The 20,495-nt window shown below is 31.8% G+C and overlaps 2 protein-coding genes across 2 annotated transcripts; both read right to left on the bottom strand.

Moving 5' to 3' along the window:
* Positions 1–2,258: 2,258 nt before the first annotated feature.
* Positions 2,259–5,436, bottom strand: LOC140442937 (uncharacterized). Its single transcript, XM_072533899.1, has 2 exons — positions 5,381–5,436; positions 2,259–3,704 (listed from the first exon to the last, which is right to left on the bottom strand). Exons 1-2 carry the CDS (start codon positions 5,396–5,398, stop codon positions 2,385–2,387), a joined length of 1,338 nt encoding a protein of 445 aa, XP_072390000.1. The 5' UTR covers positions 5,399–5,436; the 3' UTR covers positions 2,259–2,384.
* Positions 5,437–15,966: 10,530 nt separating this feature from the next.
* LOC140444210 (uncharacterized) lies at positions 15,967–19,148 on the bottom strand. The gene is made up of 2 exons (XM_072535949.1): positions 19,058–19,148; positions 15,967–17,367 (listed from the first exon to the last, which is right to left on the bottom strand). Exons 1-2 carry the CDS (start codon positions 19,073–19,075, stop codon positions 16,048–16,050), a joined length of 1,338 nt encoding a protein of 445 aa, XP_072392050.1. The 5' UTR covers positions 19,076–19,148; the 3' UTR covers positions 15,967–16,047.
* Positions 19,149–20,495: the final 1,347 nt, after the last annotated feature.

Genomic DNA, 20,495 nt, shown 5'->3' with positions numbered 1-20,495 from the left:
ATTACAATAAAAATAATTGTGTTTTAGAATAGCTGACTTCATAAAAAAAAGTAAAGGTGAAAAATGTTTCTAAATACACACCATTGGATTGTACCATGGACAATTTTTTCTCACTAAAGGAAGCTATTTTTCATTTAAAAACAACCTACGAGTACTAAATTTCAAGTAAATACGTTTATTGGTTTTAAAGTTATTGTTGTTATTAACTAAAAGAATTTAATTTTTTTTAATTTTAACACCCTGTATCTCGAAAAGTAAATAAGTTTGACCCCTCATTAACTATATCGTTTTGTTCAATTTTTCGAGAAGTATCTACAGTCAAACGTTGTAAGTGTCATTTGGAAACACCCTGTATGTATGAAATATTAGATATTTAATAGAAAATATTAGATACTTACAATTTTGCCACAGACTGAACAGTAGATTTTTCCCATATCCATAGACAGCTCTTTATAAGGTTTAATCCAAGTTGAAGCACTGGTTGTTTTAGGCATTATAAAATCACAATCTTCCTTTTTGTTACGCACAACGAGTGTTTACGCTTTGAATATCAAAACAAAAATGATTTACAAATCTGAGCATCAAATTAGAAATGTTTAGGTACCTAATTCAATAAACTGGGAGATTTTGGAAAATTCCTAAATTAGGAACAAAACTATTAGCCGTTTACCTGCTGTTAAGATACAATAAATTGTAGATAGATTTGGGGATTAGATCATAAAATGCAAATGAGCGAACCCTTAGCGATTATCCAATAACTGAATGCCTCAGGGACCGAGACTTTCTAAGAATGTTGAGGGCTACTTAAATTGATCTTCTTTGAAATTGTAAATGTTTTGTACCTGTAGAGATTACGTACTTAGATCATTTCTTGATTAAAATGACTACAAAATTTTATATAAGAATTGAAATAAATTGGTATGTTTAAAAATTTTCAAATACAGTATAAAAATCTGAACTTTTATGCACTTTATGCAAACTGTTATACAAATATGCCAAAATATGAAATAATTGCATAAAATATGCACAATATGCAAAATATGCATTATGCATATTTGCCGAAGTCTAGACATAACTATAGTGTCAAACAAAAGTAATAGTTTTATAAGTCAGGAAAAGGTCCTGAAATACTAAACAATTACTGATCAATCCATATGCTGTCACTTAGTTAAATTATATCAAAGGAAGATGCTACAGTGTATCTAGAAAGTAGTTGAATTTTGAACTTATTGCTGAACAGTAAACCATTCATTGGACAAGTATTGAACCTCACAGAGTTTATTAGGAAAGTTTTGAAAAGTGTGTGAAAATTTACTTAAAAACACATGTAAGTGATTTTCAAGTAAATACACACTGCAAGACAAGTTATATGGGAGAAATACACTAACAAGCATAAATATCTAGGAGTAACTTTGGACAAATTCTTACATACAATACAATAAGTAGAAAACAAGGCCGATCCAAATCACTCGGGACTAAAATAAAAAAAAATATATGTCATGTGTGTTTTTACTGAAGGAGATACACATCAAGAAGTAGCCATATGCAAACTGACAACGGCGTAGCCTCAAACGACTAATGGGGACAGTGTAAATGAGAAAAACTACTAAATATAGAACATGCCCTAAGTTTTCTGTGTTTTTCACCAAAGTTTGGAAAGATACAAGTATGAACGGCAAGTGTTTCTGAACAGGATTGCGAGCATCGTCAGCTAAGAGCCAGCGTCTAATTATTGTGCCCATATTGACAGCGATAGTGGTTTTTTGCAAAATTTTTCCCTTGTTTTTATATCGAAGAAAACCGGGAACTATCATGAAGACATAAACTTCATATGTTTCGGTACGAACTGATATTATTTTGATTTTCTTATAAGTAAACGGCATATTTGATTTGCACCTCGCAGATTTAATATATCATGTTACATCTATGGATCATCCTCCGCAATTTCTTATTGAAGTAGGTACAGTAGTAATTTTTGAGTATATTTTATAGATTACCTTTTTTTCTGTCTGATTGCTTGATTTTCGGACAAACTCTCTAGTTTTTGAAATTGGTATGATCATCTATTTTAAGTAGTGATATAACTAGCACTGTTTGCGATGTTTCAGTTATTTTAGATTAAAAAACATTTATTTATCATTCTTAAGTGTAAAAAGGGACTTTGACTTTAGTTTATTTTGTCTACCCCTGTTGCTTCTCTATTCTGTTAAATATATCGATTAAAATGAAATTCTTAATTTATGAAAAGGAAAAAACTATGATTTGTCACCGATTTTTTATTATGCCCAAGCTATATACAACATGATTTGTCACCGATTTTTTATTATGCACAAGCTATATACAAAAAAAAGCAATAAAAAATATAAATACAATATTTTACAACACTAATGCGCTGGACCATACACTGGCGATACGTTGTTTATAGTAGAAGTACTGGAACTACCGCTAGGATCAAAACCTTGATTGGTCGACCCATATCTGTTATTTTCTACAGAAGGCAAACCGTTGCTAGGTACTCCAATTTCATTGACATTAACACTATCCTTGTTGGTCTTGTATTTGATAAAGAAAACCTCTGGTTTGGACGCTGGAGTAGGAGCAGGCGTTTTCAAATCAATTACAGGGTCTTCCGGTTTCTTTACCAATACGTAAACTAACGTTTTCTCTTGTTTAGCACCCGATTGTACAACGTGAGTCCTAGATGATGATTGGGAAGGAGCTTTAATGAAGATAATTTTGTGGTTTACTGGCGCAGCAGGAATATAAAGTTGTTTAGTTGCTTCTTCTGGATCAGGGGGAGCAACGTACACATATACATGTTTCTGTTCTGGTACAGGTCCAAATGATGGTGGAAAGTTTGAGTCATCAGAAATTAGCCCGTTGTTATTGTTGAACGATTGAGATGTACGGGAATCACCTGAGAAGAGGTTATTGCTATGCCGAGATGATCCAGATAGGCTAGGACTGCCGTAATTAAAGCTGGGTACATTATTGAAGAGTGATCTAGAGTTAAGAGAACCGCCGTTAAATCCATTGTTACTAAAACCTAAGTTAGATGAGGCTGAAGGGATAAGAGATCCGGAGAGACTAGGACTGCCGTAGGTATAACTTGGAATATTAGTTAAGAAAGATCCAGGGTTTTGAGAACTTGAGGACAGTAAATTGCCTCCATTGTTGGTTAGTCCAAAGTTCACGTTGGATGAACCAGAAAAGTGGGATTCGCTATTTGTGATAGGGTAATTGTAGCCACCGTTCAATCCTAAATTAACATTGACATTTGACGAAGAACCAGGTAAAATTGAACCAGATTGAATTGATCCACTGGGTCCATCGTTATATCCTGAATTGAAGTTTACATTTCTTGAAGCAGACGGTAGAAGGAATCCGGAATTTGGAGGTTGGTAGTTGTAACCACTGTTACCTCCTGAATTAATATTAAGAGAATTCGACGACGATGAACCTAAATTGGAGTCAAAACCACCATTTGGACTCGGATAGTTGTATCCCTGATTTAAGCCAGAGTTTACAAGAACATTTGAGGCTGGTACTACTGACACTGAAGTGTGAGAAGAGCGTAAGTCTGGACCATTATTTAACACCGAGAAAGAATTCGACTGTGATGAACTGTGGTCCAATGGGTTGGATGGTCGTTGGTAGTTGTAGGGCTCCTGAGAGTACGATTGTGATACCGCCAATAACAACACCTGAAATTAAACTTAAATAAAGTAAACGAAGAAACTTGAGGCACCAAATATTAAAAAAAAAAGTGGAACAGTATTTTTAAGGTGGAATAAAGTAATTTTATTATTTATTTATTTTTTATATTTTAAACAAATTCAGTAGATTATTATGTTTACTCCTAACGCCACCTATTAACGTATTAACAAAGCATATATTGTTTACTTATGACAAACCTGTCAAATTCAGACCAAATATTAATAATAATATATAAATTAATATCATTTGATAATAAATTTCATTGTATACCTAAACTTAATAATATGTATAATAAATTGTATTTATATGAAATTATTTTAAAACGAGAATTATTATAAAGACTTAAACAGCTGATTCAATGTTGTTATTAATCGAATAACATTTATGACTTATATTAAATTTGGATTATCGTTACGAATCGAATCTTTTAGTTAGTTACAAATATTCTTTTAACTCTTTAGTTCACATTTAATGTCTATATTATGTAGAAACGAATTGATAGAGAGTAGTGAATCGAAACTAAAGGTGATGCTAAAAGAAACTCAATCCAATGTTGAGAAAGAATCAGGAAATAAAAAAAGGAAAGATGAATAAGAAAAGAGTTTTTGAGAATAGCGACACTCAATTAAAATGAAAATGATACTAATACAACTATTAAGAGGGTTAAAGACTCTGGTTCGAGTGTCCCTAGGGGTGGGGAGAGTTGACTTATTTTTCTTTAAAATATGTGTAACCTATTTTAGTTGTACAATATCGAATAAGTTATTATGCATATGTAAACCTAAATAACCATGAAATCAGAATAACCAGAGACAACCAAACCTGCGAGACATTTTTAAAACAAATACCCCAATTCACCTGAAAAGGAAGGCATTTAACCAATGCATCTTACCAGTCTTGACCTACGGAGCAGAGACCCTAACTTTAACGAAAGCTACTGCCGAAAAACTGAGGGTAACACAAAGGTGAATGGAGAGATCAATGCTGGGCCTGACCTTGAAAGATCGCGTGAGAAATGAGGAGATACGCCGACGAACTGGCGTAGACGATATTATACTGCGAATCAATAAACAAAAGTGGAGGTGGGTTGGACATGTTGCTAGAATGGAAGACGGAAGATGGACGAAGAGATTATTGGAGTGGAGACCAAGAGCCGACAAGCGAAGTCGAGGCAGACCACCCACCCGATGGACCGACGACCTAAGGAGAATAGAAACAAACTGGATTGCAGCAGCTAGAGATAGAGAGAACTGGAGACGTTTGGAGGAGGCCTATATCCAACAATGAATGTGAAAATGGGGCTGGATGATGGAACCTAAATAAATAAGTTACTCTTTATTATTGAGATACTTAGAACAAATAGAAAATGATATAACAACCTTAAAAATAAAAAACTGGAGAAAAAAAGCTCGAAACAGATCGGAATGGAGAAGAATCCTGGAACAGGCCAAGACCCAAAAAGGGTTGTCGAGCTAGTGATGATGATGATGACTCTTTATTATTGTAAAGAAGAATAGAAAAATACAAATTTCTTTTAAAAACAAGATAATAAATGTAAAAAAGATCCAAATGAACCAACAGGAATGTTTTACCAACATTCTATGGTAGAACGTAATGAAAAACTGTTGTTATTTTAAGTGTACTGTCTAAAAACTGTACTTACTATTAAGGACGTTTTCATCTTGCCGGATGATTGTACTCTATCGATAGTTTTTTTATTCAGTAGTTATATAGTAGTCCTACTACTAATTTGCCTACACCTACACCAAGTGCAGAAGACGTGAAAACATGCAAATGAGGTGCATATGAATTTGCATAAATTTTATTCATAAATTAATTTTAAATACCATCATATATCTTGTTTTACTAACAATAAAAATTTAAAATTTATTAAACATTTTCTTATTATTTAATTAGTGTCTTATACAACAATACGGATAATAGTCATGATTTACCAAAATTGGTTAATTAAATAGGTATCATACAATATAAAATAAAAAAATAAAATTAAAATGATAAGAAAGAAAGATGTATATTTGGAATATGCCCCTATTAGAAGCACACAAGGATCTTATAAAAAATACAAGTAGTACAGGGAAATAAGCAAAAAAACCTGTTCGGAACCGTGACTAATCCAGATATCTGACAATTTTTTTAGTTATTATGGGCCTATATAAAGAAAACCTACATGTTTTCCGCATAAATTTCGGCGTCTTTTTTAATTATTAAGAATTTAATGTAAAAAATGCCATTTTTTCGATTTTTTGCTTACAATTGAAAAGCTTAATATTTAAGGTAAAATTACAAAACTTTATCTTTTAAAACATAAAAAAACTGTAAAATGGCGATTTCTAAAAAATTATAAACTTAATTTGTTGCTTCAAAAACTACACAATAAAGCAAAAGCGTTATTTGTTTATAACTATTGTAAAAAATCAACCTAGGCATTTGTTATTCTGTCCAAAGTTGGGTATTATAGTCCTTAACAAACCTCAAAATTTCAGATCGGTCCAATAGTTAGTTTAAAAGTTTGTTTATTCCAGATACCTTTTTTTGCAGTAGCATTACTCAGAAAAAATGAATATACAATAATTTTACTCGTAGCAAATGAAAGTTTAGGAGTTAAACTATCAATATACATAAATGTACATAAAAAAATTGAAGAAAAATTAATTTTTTACAACGCAAAACCCGTTTAACGTTAAACTCGGTTAAAATGACTATTATTTTTTATTTATAAACATTTAGAACAACTTTTATACTATTGCTCGTAGATGAAATCTTTTTTCATATTCAAAAAGCTGACATTTTTACACGAATATAAAAAAAGTTGTTATACAATAATTTGGGGCAATAATAAGTTAGTTTTTTTTTTAATTCACGTAATTCACATCTAATTTTTGTAGGAAGGATTCGTAGTTTTAGTACAAAAAATTGTACGAACATTCCACTATAGCAGGGTCCTCTGTGAATTGTCAAAATAGTGGTCGGGAGTGGAGCGGGAACTCACAAATCTACGCCTCTTCAAACTACTACATTTGTTTATATATTTGGATCTACTAACGGATTTTAATATTTGAAGACTACAGGGAAAAAACCAGACATGTCAATTTTTTTCAAATTTCAGATTTCAATTCTATGGTATAGAACACGCGGAAGCACATTTTAGAGCTATCGTACAGGGCAAAAAGTAGTCTTGTCCTGAGTAATTACACTTCAAAGTTTCGGGGTACTGGGAAAAAACCAGCTTTGTCCATGTGTCCAGTGAAAGAACCAGATATGTCACAAGTTTCACGGTAGATAGCGTTGGATTGATTTAAAAATTATTATTAAACAATGCGTGTTTCAATAATAGAAAGTTTTTTTGTAAGAACAAACATTTGTGAATATCGAATATTATTATTTTTCTGAATGATTAAATGTTCAACAAGACATTTATGCATTGATATAACATAACGTAATAGAAAGACTCGTTTTGTTTCTTGTAAAAATATAAACAGGCAGGTATAAAAAGTTCGCATTATTCACACATTAATTTCAGAATATTCCGATTCATACATTATATCGTAAACAACAAAATCCATGGGCTTCGTGAAATAAAAATTACATATCCCATCCGTGGACATTCATACTTAGAGTGTGACAAGAATGTTGGACTGTGGAATCTAAAAATGCCTTTTGAAGTACCAAAATCAATGAAGTACCAAATTCATAATCGTTAAAGTAACACGAAAAATAGTTTTGGACTGGAAATCATTTTTGGACAAAAAGTATGTTCCAAAATGCCCTTTTAAAACTCAGGTTTTGAAAGAAGTTGTTGCCACATCAGAGCACAGTCGACTTATACATCATCGATCTTCTTACAATGGTCCATTCTTTTCAAGCATCTTGAAGAAACGAATGACCTTAACAACTACGGAGTTGAAGAATGGAGAATTTGAATTACCATTACCAGCCTACTCAGGTAAGGTATAAGGTATCACAAAAATTATAATATTATTCCCTGTATGTTGTTTCAGGACCCCTCGCAATTTCAAAAGCCAAGCAGAGCGATTTAATGGGCCTTATGAAATTCTGTGGTCCTGCAGCTGTGGACTTTTTCTCCGTCTTACCTTATAATTAGTCGTAACAGGTAAATTATTATTATTATAATTACTCTTTTTTTATTTCTTTATTTAACGTCGGCGTCGATCTACTTCTGCGATTAAAACTAAACACCGACGCCCCGAGTACGCTTACACCAACGGAAAATTTTGACAAATGCCCTGGTGTTCCAACCAGAGGTAGGGATCTTTAACGAGCCATGTTACAGTAAAACCTGTGTTAACGGCCACTTGTACTAGCCGGCTAGTTTTAAAGTTCCCCAAACCAAAATTTGTGGACTACAAAACCTGGTATTAGCGGCCACCTTTTTATATCGGCCAATAGTTCTGTCATTTTTAGTGACCGTTATTGACAGGTTTTGCTATATTTATTATTACCTATCATTCACAATAGAAATACTAATCAAAATGAAACCTATTTTCATTATTGAAAGCATTGACAATTTTCTGTTTCAGATGACTAAGCTGGTTCTTTCAATGGACAAATTGCGGTTGGCAAGAATTTCCTGGATTTTTAAAGAGTGTAACACATTTTTCTGAATAAAAACAGTGCAATGCCGTTCATGTGTTTTTATGGAGCAATTTTGACTCCCGAGTTTTATTATACGTTTCAATGTAAGACACATTATGGTCTTCAAAGTTAAATATGCGTTTTTCTCGGTTTTATGAAATTTTGACATATCTGGCTTTTTCCCTGCAGTCTTCATTTCTTTTGTTGATTTGTATGTACTCTTTGCATACATTACAAATATGTAATTTGTTTATAAATTAATTGATTAATAAACAGTGTAATTTATTTAAACCATTTATGAAAAAAATTCCCCCAAAAATCGATATTTTTTGTAATGCTATCATTGTTATTTATAGGAAAAGTTAAAATGCACTTTCTTTAATTAATTATCTTAAATAAATAATAATATTACTTAAATTACTTAATTAATTACTACTTAAAGGAATATAAGCTATTACTTATATATTACATGTTTAATGAGCCTTTTACTTGATATATTTGACACTTATAATTTAATATAATGAAAACATATTTACGAAGTATTTTTGTACAAACTACATAGTATTTATAAATACTGTAACTAAAATAAATGATTATTTTAAAATACTAAAATTGAAGTAAACTAAAGCGTGTAATATAATGGGTATATGAATGATACAGAATATGATTGTACAGAAGAAACATGCGAGAATTGAGATGTAGTTGGAAAATTTGAGGGAAATTTGGAAGAGACTTTAGATGTAGAAAATGTTGATATTGGTTTTGATATAGAAGAAGTATGTATGGCATCGAACACAAAAAAGTAGACAAGAGTAATTATAATTTCATTTTACATTATAAAAAAGTTGAGTTGGGTGGAGAAAAGGTCAATTTCTAGAAAATTAGAGAAAATAGAGAAATATAGAATATAGAAAAGGGAATTTTTTTCGTAAATTGTTTAAACAAATTAGACTGTTTATTAGTCAATTAATTTATAAAGAAATTGCATATTTTTAATGTATGCAAAGAGTACATACAAATTAAAAAAAGGAAAGATTAACATCCGTTGAGTAGATCCAAAGATATAAAAATTGTAGTAGTTTGAAGATGCGTTTCCATTTTTTAAATGCGTAGATTTGTATTATTCTTAATTTGAACCATATTTGTTTATTCCATTTTTTGTACAAAAATCACGAATCCTTTTTTTTTAATGCCGAAAATTGCGTATGCTAGATCTATTATAAATAGTACCGCCATCTCTAATTCCTGTTTCTCGGACTGCCTTTTCCAAGGCAATGTTAAATAGGAGGCAAACCAGGGCACCCTCTTGGCTGAGTCCATCCTTTATCTCAAAAGATCGATAATTTTCTCCTTGTATCCTAACGCTGGCTTTTAAGTTAAACATTGTCATTCTCGTTAATCGGATAAGTTTTTCTGGTATAGCGAACTCACGCATTTATTGGTATAGTACTGTTCTCCTAACACTGTCGTATGCGATCTTAAAGTCGACGAATAGGAGATGGGTTTGAATGCTAAATTCTAATGTTTTCTGGAGGATCTGTCTTATTGAATAAATCTGGTCGATTGTTGATTTTTCTGAAGTAAATCCGGTCTGGTATTTTCCAAGTATTCCAACTGTGTAAACTTGTAGTCTTTTGTGGAGATTATTTGCTAGTATTTTGCAATCAGTTGTTAAAATGGGTATATCTCTTGTAACGTGTATACAGACATAATTCTGAATTATACCAACTTGAGACAAACAGTTCTTCCTTCCTCAACTTATTCAGAAGTGTAAACGCATACCAAAAATAGATCAGTTGAGAAAGGCACTCTGCCGAAACAGCTGAAGTAATAATAATTTATAATAAATTTTGTGAAAGTGTTAACATAAGTTTTCAGTGTTTTATTAGTAGATAAGATGAATTTCTATCAAGTAACGGTCGAATCCGTCACTTAAATAATATTTTTGTACTATTTAACTGACTAAGTGCAATTTTACTAAACTAAACTAAACTTAGTTCAGATAAACACAACTCCTATAAAAACAAACATTATTCAAGTATACGCTCCTACAGCGGACGCCCCAGAAGAAATCATAGAAGAATTTTACAATGACCTTACTAATATTGTCAAAAAGATTCGGAAAAACGAAATAACACTAATAATGGGAGACTTTAATGCCAAAGTTGGCAAAGGACAAAGTGGAAATTTAGTGGGATCCTTTGTTCTAGGGGAACGTAATGAACGCGGAGACCGTTTGATTGAATTTGCAACTGAAGAACAGCTCGTAGTGACAAACACCTTTTATGATCTTCCTCCAAGACGACTATATACGTGGAAATCTCCCCAGGATACTCCAGATCACACAGTACGAAATCAAATAGACTATATTCTTATTAACAAACGATTTAGAAACTCTATAACATCTGTTAAAGCGTACCCGGGATCCGACATAAATTCGGACCACAATCCACTTATCACCAAAATGAAACTTAGTTTAAAGAAAGTTCAAAGACCAAAAATTATGAAGTACGATATTAACCAACTGAAAAATAAAACAGTAAAGGAAAAGGTACAAAAACACCTAAAAGAAAAAACGTGGGCTCGTACAGAAAAACCATGGGCCCATACAGAAACAGATAACACAGATGTAGAACTAGAAAATTTGCACAAAGTAAGTCAAGAAATAACAGAGAAATACTTAAAACCTGAAAGAACAAATAAAAAGGAATGGATGACGGAGGAGATTCTATGTATGATGGAAGACAGAAGAAACGCTAAAGATAATAAGAATTACTACAACAACATAAATAACGAAATAAAAAGGGCTATTAAAATAGCAAAAGAAAATTGGTTTAGCTCGAAGTGTACAGAGATAGAGTCATTACAACAAAAACATGATTCATTTAACCTCCATAAAAAGATTAAAGAAGCGGCAGGCTTATATAAATACAAGAACACTGGATTCCTGACAGATAATCAGGGAAACATAGTACTGGAAATAGAGCATAAAAGGAATATTTGGATTAAATACGTGGAAAAAACTTTTGAAGATATACGAAGTAACACTGGTATTACAACAAACACCAATTGCGAATCTGGACCACCATTTACAGTCGAAGAAGTAAAATATGTCATCAAAAGCACCAAAGATGGTAAAGCAGTAGGCCCTGATAATTTTCACTCAGAATTCTTAAAACTTATGGACTATGATGGCATAAAATGGTTGACAAATATATTTAACAGTATATATGATACAGGCGTGGTTCCCCAAGAGTGGTTAGTGTCAACTTTTATAAATCTTCCAAAAAAACCCAATGCGAGAAAGTGCGAAGACTATAGAATTATAAGCCTTATGAGCCATTTACTTAAAACATTTCTAAAGGTCATTCACAAAAGAATATATACAAAATGTGAGGAACAACTAACAAGAACACAATTCGGATTTCGTGATGCTCTGGGAACACGGGAGGCCCTTTTTGCTGTACAGGTGCTATTTCAGAGATGCAGGGATGTGAATTGTGACATATACGTATGCTTTATAGATTACCAGAAGGCATTTGACAGAGTAAAACATGACAAATTAATGACTCTAATGCAAGAAATTGGAATTGACAACAAAGATCTTAGAATTATCAGAAACATTTACTACAATCAAACGGCCAAAATCAAAATAGAAGACCAGTTAACTGATAAAATTGCAATAGAACGTGGAGTACGACAGGGCTGTATTTTGTCTCCATTGTTGTTCAACATTTATTCTGAATGGGTATTTAAGGAAGCTTTAGACGGTTGTGCGAAAGGAATACTAATAAACGGTGAATGGTTGAATAACATTAGATATGCAGATGACACTATAGTTTTTGCCGATAATCTGAATGACTTACAGATATTAACAAATCGCATAACAGAAGTCAGCAACAGATACGGACTAGCTCTTAACATAAAGAAAACCAAATTTATGACAATTAGTAAAAAACCAATACTAAACGCTCAACTTACAATCAACCAACAGAATATCGAAAGAGTCGAGCAATATACATATCTAGGCACCAATTTAAATAGCCAATGGGACCACTCAACAGAAATTAAACAGCGAATAATAAAAGCAAAAGCAGCATTCGTTAGAATGAGAACCATTTTCAACAGTCGAGACATATCATTAAAAACAAAATGCCGTCTATTGAACTGCTACATATTCACAGTTCTGCTCTACGGAATGGAAGCGTGGACACTGACTGTTGCATCTATGAATCGGCTCGAAGCTTTCGAAATGTGGTGTTATAGGCGCATCTTACGTATATCCTGGGTTGACAGAGTTACTAATGTGTGAATGGGGAAAGAATGTGAAATTCTCATGACCGTCAAAACTAAAAAGTTGGAATATCTAGGACATGTAATGAGAAATCCAGAACGTTACGGCCTTCTCCAGCTGATTCTCCAAGGGAAAGTAAATGGTAAGAGAGGACCGGGAAGAAGACGCATTTCCTGGCTCCAAAATTTACGAAAGTGGTATAACACGACTACCACTGAACTGTTCCGTGCTGCAATAAATAAAGTAAAGATAGCCGTGATGATCGCCAACATCCGGAACGGATAGGCACTTTAAGAAGAAGAAACTAAACTATTATGCGAAATGAATCCAGATATGCTCTCCTTCAAGCCATCCTGCAAAGAAAAATATTTGGAAAACGAGGTCCAGGAAGAAGAAGAACATCTTGGTTAAAGAACTTCATAATCTGGTTCAATACAACATCTGTGCAGCTTTTCCGCGCTGCTGCAGATAAGATAAAGATTGCCATGATGATCGCCAACATTCGTAACGGATAGGCACATCGAGAAGAAGAAGAAGAAACTAAACTTTAAACTTTAATTCTTACATCTAGTTAAAAAAAAAATAAAGGTCCTACGTGCCATTGAAGCCGAGATATAGCAGCCGACGGTTCACTCCTGTACTTTTTCGTGACGGTATTTTACGAGTACTATGAAATCGATCTATAAGTTGGATCATAAAATATAGACCTTCGTTTAGAATCCGTTCAATTTTCAGCTCTTAATGTTAATAAACAATGTAAATATGATTTTAAGAAGAAAAGTTTACAACAATTAATTTGTTTAATATATATTTATAGCTTTTTAATAATGAAAAGTAATTTTTAAAGTAATAAGTATAATTCAAGAAAAATTAACACGTATAGACTAGATTTTCATGGCGCTACAACCCAAACCGAGCCTTGGACTTCCCCAAACTATGCCTCCAATCTTGCCGGTCCCGCGCTGATCTTCTCCAGGTTCTCACGTCTAAGTAAAGTTCCAGTAAAATTGTGTCACTTTTCTATATAATTTCCGGTTTTCAAAAAATCAAATTCATTAATCTTACATTGTTTTTAATAATATTGATTATAAGTAAAAAATGACGTTTAATCTTTTGCATATTTTGTTTATTCCATATTGGTATCACCAAATTTATCAAAAGCACTTATTAGATACCTGTATCAAAGAGTGTCTCGGAAAATATTTTTGACGTGACAACGTCTTAAATTAGGTTGTGGCTCGGAGTCATTTAAGAAAAAGTGTAACGCCCGCTCACGTCTGTTACAGTGAGTCGCCGAACGAAAGAGAGGCCCGCCGGACCGGCGAATGCCTTGCGTCTCTCTCCCACTCAAACATGATCGGTCCGCTGCGCGCGGCACTAGAGAATTAGGCGCGTTGAATCGCTAAAGTTGAAAATCGTTGAAAGTATCGTCAGCTGTGTCTGTAGTGAAAATGTGGAGTGCTTAGATTCGTCATTTACAACAACTACAATAATAAAGGTAAATAATTGTACACTAATATTTCATTATCGTAAACTATGATTAATTGATTAATTGTTAGATTGACACAAAAGTTGAGAAACTGAGTTTATAGGTTATGTCATACTATTGACAAATGTTGATAGTGTTAAGTAAATTATTAGTTTAAATCACTCTGCAATCAATCGTAATTCAGTCGATTGAGAAGAAACAGCGCGTATTGCTAGTCAAACATTTAAAATAACAAATTATAACTTCTAACCTGTCAAAACAGGGCGACCAAACAAACGAACTAAACCGACCAATCACCACGCGCGGAGTTAGAATTTAACTGTGTTTAGCAAGAATTTCAAATTCCAATTTTAGTAAATGTTTTAATTTTCAACTTTACCATTTACATTTACAAATTTTAATTAATTTCAAATTTATTTAGCAAAAATTTGAACCTTCGATCTGAATAAGTGTTTTGATTTTCAAATTGATTCTTTAAAATTAAAAATATTAAAATATATATAATCAGAAGTGAACGTCACATAACATTATCTGTACTTATTATTATTTAATATGTAGGCAAATACATGTGACCATACTTGGTAGACACAATTTTAAATAGTAATTTTTTATAACTGAAAAAAATAAATATATAAAATACTGGTAGCAAACAATAACTTCAATGATCGATATCTCCGCAACTAATTGATATATCGAAAAAATTTTCAAATAAATTTTGTAGAAAATAATAAGATCAATAATATAATATAACATAAATAATATATAAAATAATATATAAAAATATAATATATAAAATATAAATAATATATAAAATAATAATATAATAATATATAATATATAAAATAATATATAAAAAATATAAAATAATATATAAAATAAATATTAAATAAAATAAAAAATATTAAATTAATATTAATGATATTATTATCATTTTTAATTTAAAATGAATTATTTTAATTTACAAGTTTTAGAAATTAATATATTTTCAAATGTTCAACTGATTAATTGTTAGATTGACACAAAAGTTGAGAAACTGAGTTTATAAAGTCAGACAACTCGTTTCTAAATTTCATGAAATGTACGTATAATCTTGATTGCGTATCAAACGTTTCTAAGTCAACTACGTTAAAAGGAACAACCATCGACTTGACTTTCGCAAGACACATTACAGCAGAAACACTTCCTTTCATTTCATATTTCCCCTATCATCGTCCTATCCTCAACAAAATCACTCAAATAGAAATTAGTTAAGTTTAAGTTTACATGTACAATGTTTTAGTAAACAAAATATATTTCTATAGTTTAAATTTGTGCAATTCTTATTTTCATTCAATTCCTTGTTCCTATTGTGCAATTTAATAATATTCATATCAATAAATATTCTACCGAGAAAAAGACGTTGTCACGTAAAATCTTCGCCCGTAAAACCGACTTTACAGGCAACCGATTTTTTTATTTGGTAATTTCTCTGGTCTAGACCCTTCCTTTTCGAGAACAACATTTTTATTCTTCCCTAATGTTTTTTGTGATATTTTACTCTTTTTTTTTTTGATCATTTTGGAGTATATTTTTCTAAATTGTATTTACCAAACTGATGCTTCTATTGTTTTGATAATTGTACAGTTATCTTTTTTTAACAGTCCCCATGTTTCATGTGTTTTGGACATCACGAAATTAACTTTAATTTTTTTCTATATTTTAGAGCATTTTCCGTTCTTCGGAAAATACTTTCTATTCTATGATTTCTATTGAAATTATCAGGTCAGCCTTATATTTTTCACTTCGTGTTCTAGTTCATTGGTAATTTTTTTACTTGTAAGAATGATGTATGAAAAGTAAATAAAAAGAACTATGATTTGTCACCGATTTTTTATTATGCAAAAGCTATATACAAAAAAAGCAATAAAAAATATAAATACAATATTTTACAAGACTAATGAGCTGGACCATATACTGGCGATACGTTGTTTATAGTAGAAGTACTGGAACTACCGCTAGGATCAAAACCTTGAATGGTCGACCCATGTCTGTTATTTTCTACAGAAGGCAAACCGTTGCTAGGTACTCCAATTTCATTGACATTACCACCATCCTTGTTGGTCTTGTATTTGATGAAGAAAACCTCTGGTTTGGACGCTAGAGTAGGAGCAGGCGTTTTCAAATCAATTACAGGGTCTTCCGGTTTCTTTAGCAATACGTAAACTAACGTTTTCTCTTGTTTAGCACCCAATGGTACAACATGAGTCCTAGATGATGATTGTGAAGGAGCCTTGATGAAGATAATTTTGTGGTTTACTGGCGCAGCAGGAATATAAAGTTGTTTAGTTACTTCTTCTGGATCTGGGGGAGCAACGTACACATACACATGTTTCTGTTGTGGTACGGGTCCAAATGATGGTGAAGAGATTGAGTCACGAGAAACTAGCCCATTGTTATTGTTAAACGATGGAGATGTACGGGAATCACCTGAGAAGAGGTTATTGTTGTGCCGAGATGATCCAGATAGGCTAGGACCGCCGTAATTAAAGCTGGGTACATTATTGAAGAGTGATCTAGAGTTAAGAGAACCGCCGTTAACTCCATTGTTACTAAAACCTAAGTTAGATGAGGCTGAAGGGATAAGAGATCCGGAGAGACTAGGACTGCCGTAGGTATAACTTGGAATATTAGTTAAGAAAGATCCAGGGTTTTGAGAACTTGAGGACAGTAAATTGCCTCCATTGTTGGCTGGTCCGAAGTTCACGTTGGATGAACCAGAAAAGTGGGATCTGCTATTTGGGATAGGGTAATTGTATCCACCGTTCAATCCTAAATTAACATTGACATTTGACGAAGAACCAGGTAAAATTGAACCAGAATGATGTGATCCGCTGGGTCCATTGTTAAATCCTGAATTGAAGTTTATATGTCTAGAAGCAGACGGTAGAAGGAATCCTGAATTTGGAGGTTGGTAGTTGTAACCACTGTTACCTCCTAAATTGAAATTAGGTGAATTCGACGACGATGAACCTAAATTGGAGTCAAAACGACCATTTGGACTCGGATAGTTGTATCCCTGATTTAAGTCAGAGTTTACAGGAACATTTAACGCTGGTACTACTGATACTGAACTGTGAGAAGAGCGTAGGTCTGGACCATTATTTAACACCGAGAAAGAATTCGACTGCGATGAACTGTGGTCCAATGGGTTGGATGGTCGTTGGTAGTTGTAGGGCTCCTGAGAATACGATTGTGATACCGCCAATAACAGCACCTGAAATTAAACTTAAATCAAGTAAACGAAGAAACTTGAGGCACCAAATATTTAAAAAAAGTGGAACAGTATTTTTAAGATGAAGTAAAGTAATTTTATTATTTATTTTTTATATTTTAAAAAAATTCAATAAATTATTTTGTTCGTTCCTGACGCCACCTAGTAACGTATTAATAAAGCATAATGTTGTTTACTTATGACAAAGCTGTCAAATTCAGACTAAATATTAATAATAAAATATAAATTAATATCATTTGATAATAAATTTCATTATTACCTATATACCTAAACTTAATAATATGTATAATAAATTGTATTTATATGAAATTGTTTTAAAACGAGAATTATTATAAAGACTTAAACAGATGATTCAATGTTGTTATTAATCGGATGACATTTATGACTTATATTAAATTTTGATTATCGTTACGAATCGAATATTTTATTTAGTCACAGATATTCTTTTAATTCTTTACTTCTCACTTAACGTCTATATTATCTAGAAAGGAATTGATCGAGAGTAGTGAATCGAAACTAAAGTCGATGCTAAAATAAACTCAATCCAATGTTGCGAAAAATCAGGCAATAAAAAATAAGAATAATAAGAAAAGAGTTTTTGAGAATAGCGACACTGAATTAAAATAAAAATTATACTAATACAACTAATAAGAAGGTTAAAGAAAGCACTAATGATAATAAAATAATAAAAACTAAACTGAAAACTAAACAAGGATCAAAACACAAAGTCCAGAAAAGGAAAATTGGAAAAGGCAAAAAGAATATTAATTATAGTGAAACCGAGTGTAAAGACGATGATGTTTCGTACGCTGATAGTTCCAGTAATTTTGCGGAAAATCCAGACGTGAATGATCGTTGTTATTCTTTTGTTTGCCAATCAGAAGAAATTATGACCATGAAGATGCTCCTGTGCCTTTTATGCAACATAGATATGTCCATGCGATATGTGTAGATGATTTACACTTACACAAGACATTGATGATTGTATTTGTCATGAATGTGACCAGAATTAGATTTTTACGTTACTAGCCGGCTGAAAGTAATTATTAAGACTGCTTGATGATACAAAATGATTAGTATAAGTTTATAATTAAAACAAAATGTTAAGAAATATCAAAAAGTTTGATTAAAGAAACGTTTAATCTTTTTTAATTTTGTCAAAAATGATTATTAATTATAACTGTGGAATGTTTAAGAATATAATAAAGTTTTGTAAAATAAGAAGAGCAATAACTGTGTTTCTTTATAATCTAATTTCATTTTGTGATGTTTTGGTCAATAAATCTGTATTTTAAGCTGCAAAATAATTTTATTTTTCCCTTCAAAAAGCAATGTTCAACTCTCCTCAGACCCTGGTTTAAGTGTCCCTAGGGGTGGGATAAGTTGAATCATATTCCATTTTTCATTAAATTATGTGTAAAACATATTTTAGTTTTATAATATCGAACATATGCATAAGTTATTATGCATATTTTATGTAAACCTAAATAAATAAGTTACTGTTTATGATTGTAAAGAAAAATATAAAAATACAAATTTCTTTTAAAAACAAGATAATAAATGTACAAAAGATTCAAATGAACCAACAGTAATGTTTTACCAACATTGAAAGGTCGAACGTAATGAAAAACTGTTGTTATTTTAAGTATACTGTCTCAAAACTGTAACTTACTATTAACGACGTCTTCATCTTGCCGGATGATTGTACTCTATCGATAGTTTTTTTATTCAGTAGTTATATAGTAGTCCTACTACTAATTTGCCTACACCAAGTGCCGAAAACTTGAAAACATGCAAATGAGGTGCATATGAATTTGCATAAAATTTATTCATAAATTAATTTTAAATACCATCAATATATCTTGTTCTATTAACAACAAATATTTAAAACATTATTAAACATTTTCTTATTATTTAATAAGTGTCTTATACAACAATACGGATATTAGTCACGATTTACCAAAATTGGTTAATTAAGTAGGTATCATACAATATGAACTAAAAAATTAAATTAAAATGATAAGAAGGAAAGAGCTATATTTGGAATATGTCTCTAGAAACACACAAGAAGCTTATGCAAAGTACAGGAGAGTTTGCAATAGGACACATAGGGGAAGTGCGGGAACAGTGTTACAACTTTTTTAATTCGTCACAAAGTTGATGGACATGAATATTTTAAGTTTATTTTTATCATTATATGATAGTATATATTTTACTTTGTTTTTTGATAAAGTATTATAACATTACAAGAATAAGGTTTGAAAGTATAGCATGACTTTGAAAATTTGTCATTTGTAACACTTTACCCTGCGGTAGTGTACAGTGTTACAATGTACATGGAACAGTGTTACAAGGCATAAAAAACATGAGAAAGGAGAAATTAAATACATAAATGATTAGGAAAAGATGTATTGTTAATTAAAACTATGAACATAAGGCCTAAATGTCAAAATTATCAAGATATTCAACATAGAGAAAAAGTAAATTTGATAAAACCTATTTAAGTGAATTTTTAAATTTTGTTAAATCGATATTAAAAACCAGCATCTCAGATGTCCGGTTTGTTCCACCTGCAGCAACTGGTGGTGGCAATTTGTGTATAATATATTCCTTACGAAAAGTGTAGGATTGATCAGTTTTTACAAATTTAAACAGAGGTTTAATTCTCTTTATGTAGACAATCACATATTCTTCCTCCAGTTCCTCCTCGACTAAACAAACCGAAAAAATATTACTTTTAGGCCCCCCTTCAGCAACAAGCACATAATCGCCAACTGAAACTGATGAATAATCCATTTCCATTTCTTCGCCTTCCAAATTGTTACTAGCATTACTTTCAGCATAAGGAACTTCGCCTTCTGATTCCTCAGAACTCTCGGCATCTTTTTTCTCCTTAATGATTTTTTTCTTTACAGCCTTCGCTTTCTTTTTACTTCGTTCCAATAATTCATTTACTAATTCGTCCTTAATAGGAGTGTCTGTTAGCACCATGGATTTTCCTTTTTTTTTTTTCTTCCTGTGATGTTTGTTTTCCTTGGTGGAGCTTTTGGAAAGGGTCTAACGAGTTCAGGTGAAATTAAAGTTGTTTGTTTGACCAATACACTTAACAT

Source organism: Diabrotica undecimpunctata, chromosome 6 (assembly GCF_040954645.1).
Source record: "Diabrotica undecimpunctata isolate CICGRU chromosome 6, icDiaUnde3, whole genome shotgun sequence".
NCBI classification, from domain to species: Eukaryota; Metazoa; Arthropoda; class Insecta; order Coleoptera; family Chrysomelidae; genus Diabrotica; species Diabrotica undecimpunctata.
Note: the sequence above shows the minus strand (reverse complement) of the source record. Positions and strands in the feature narration are given on the sequence as shown.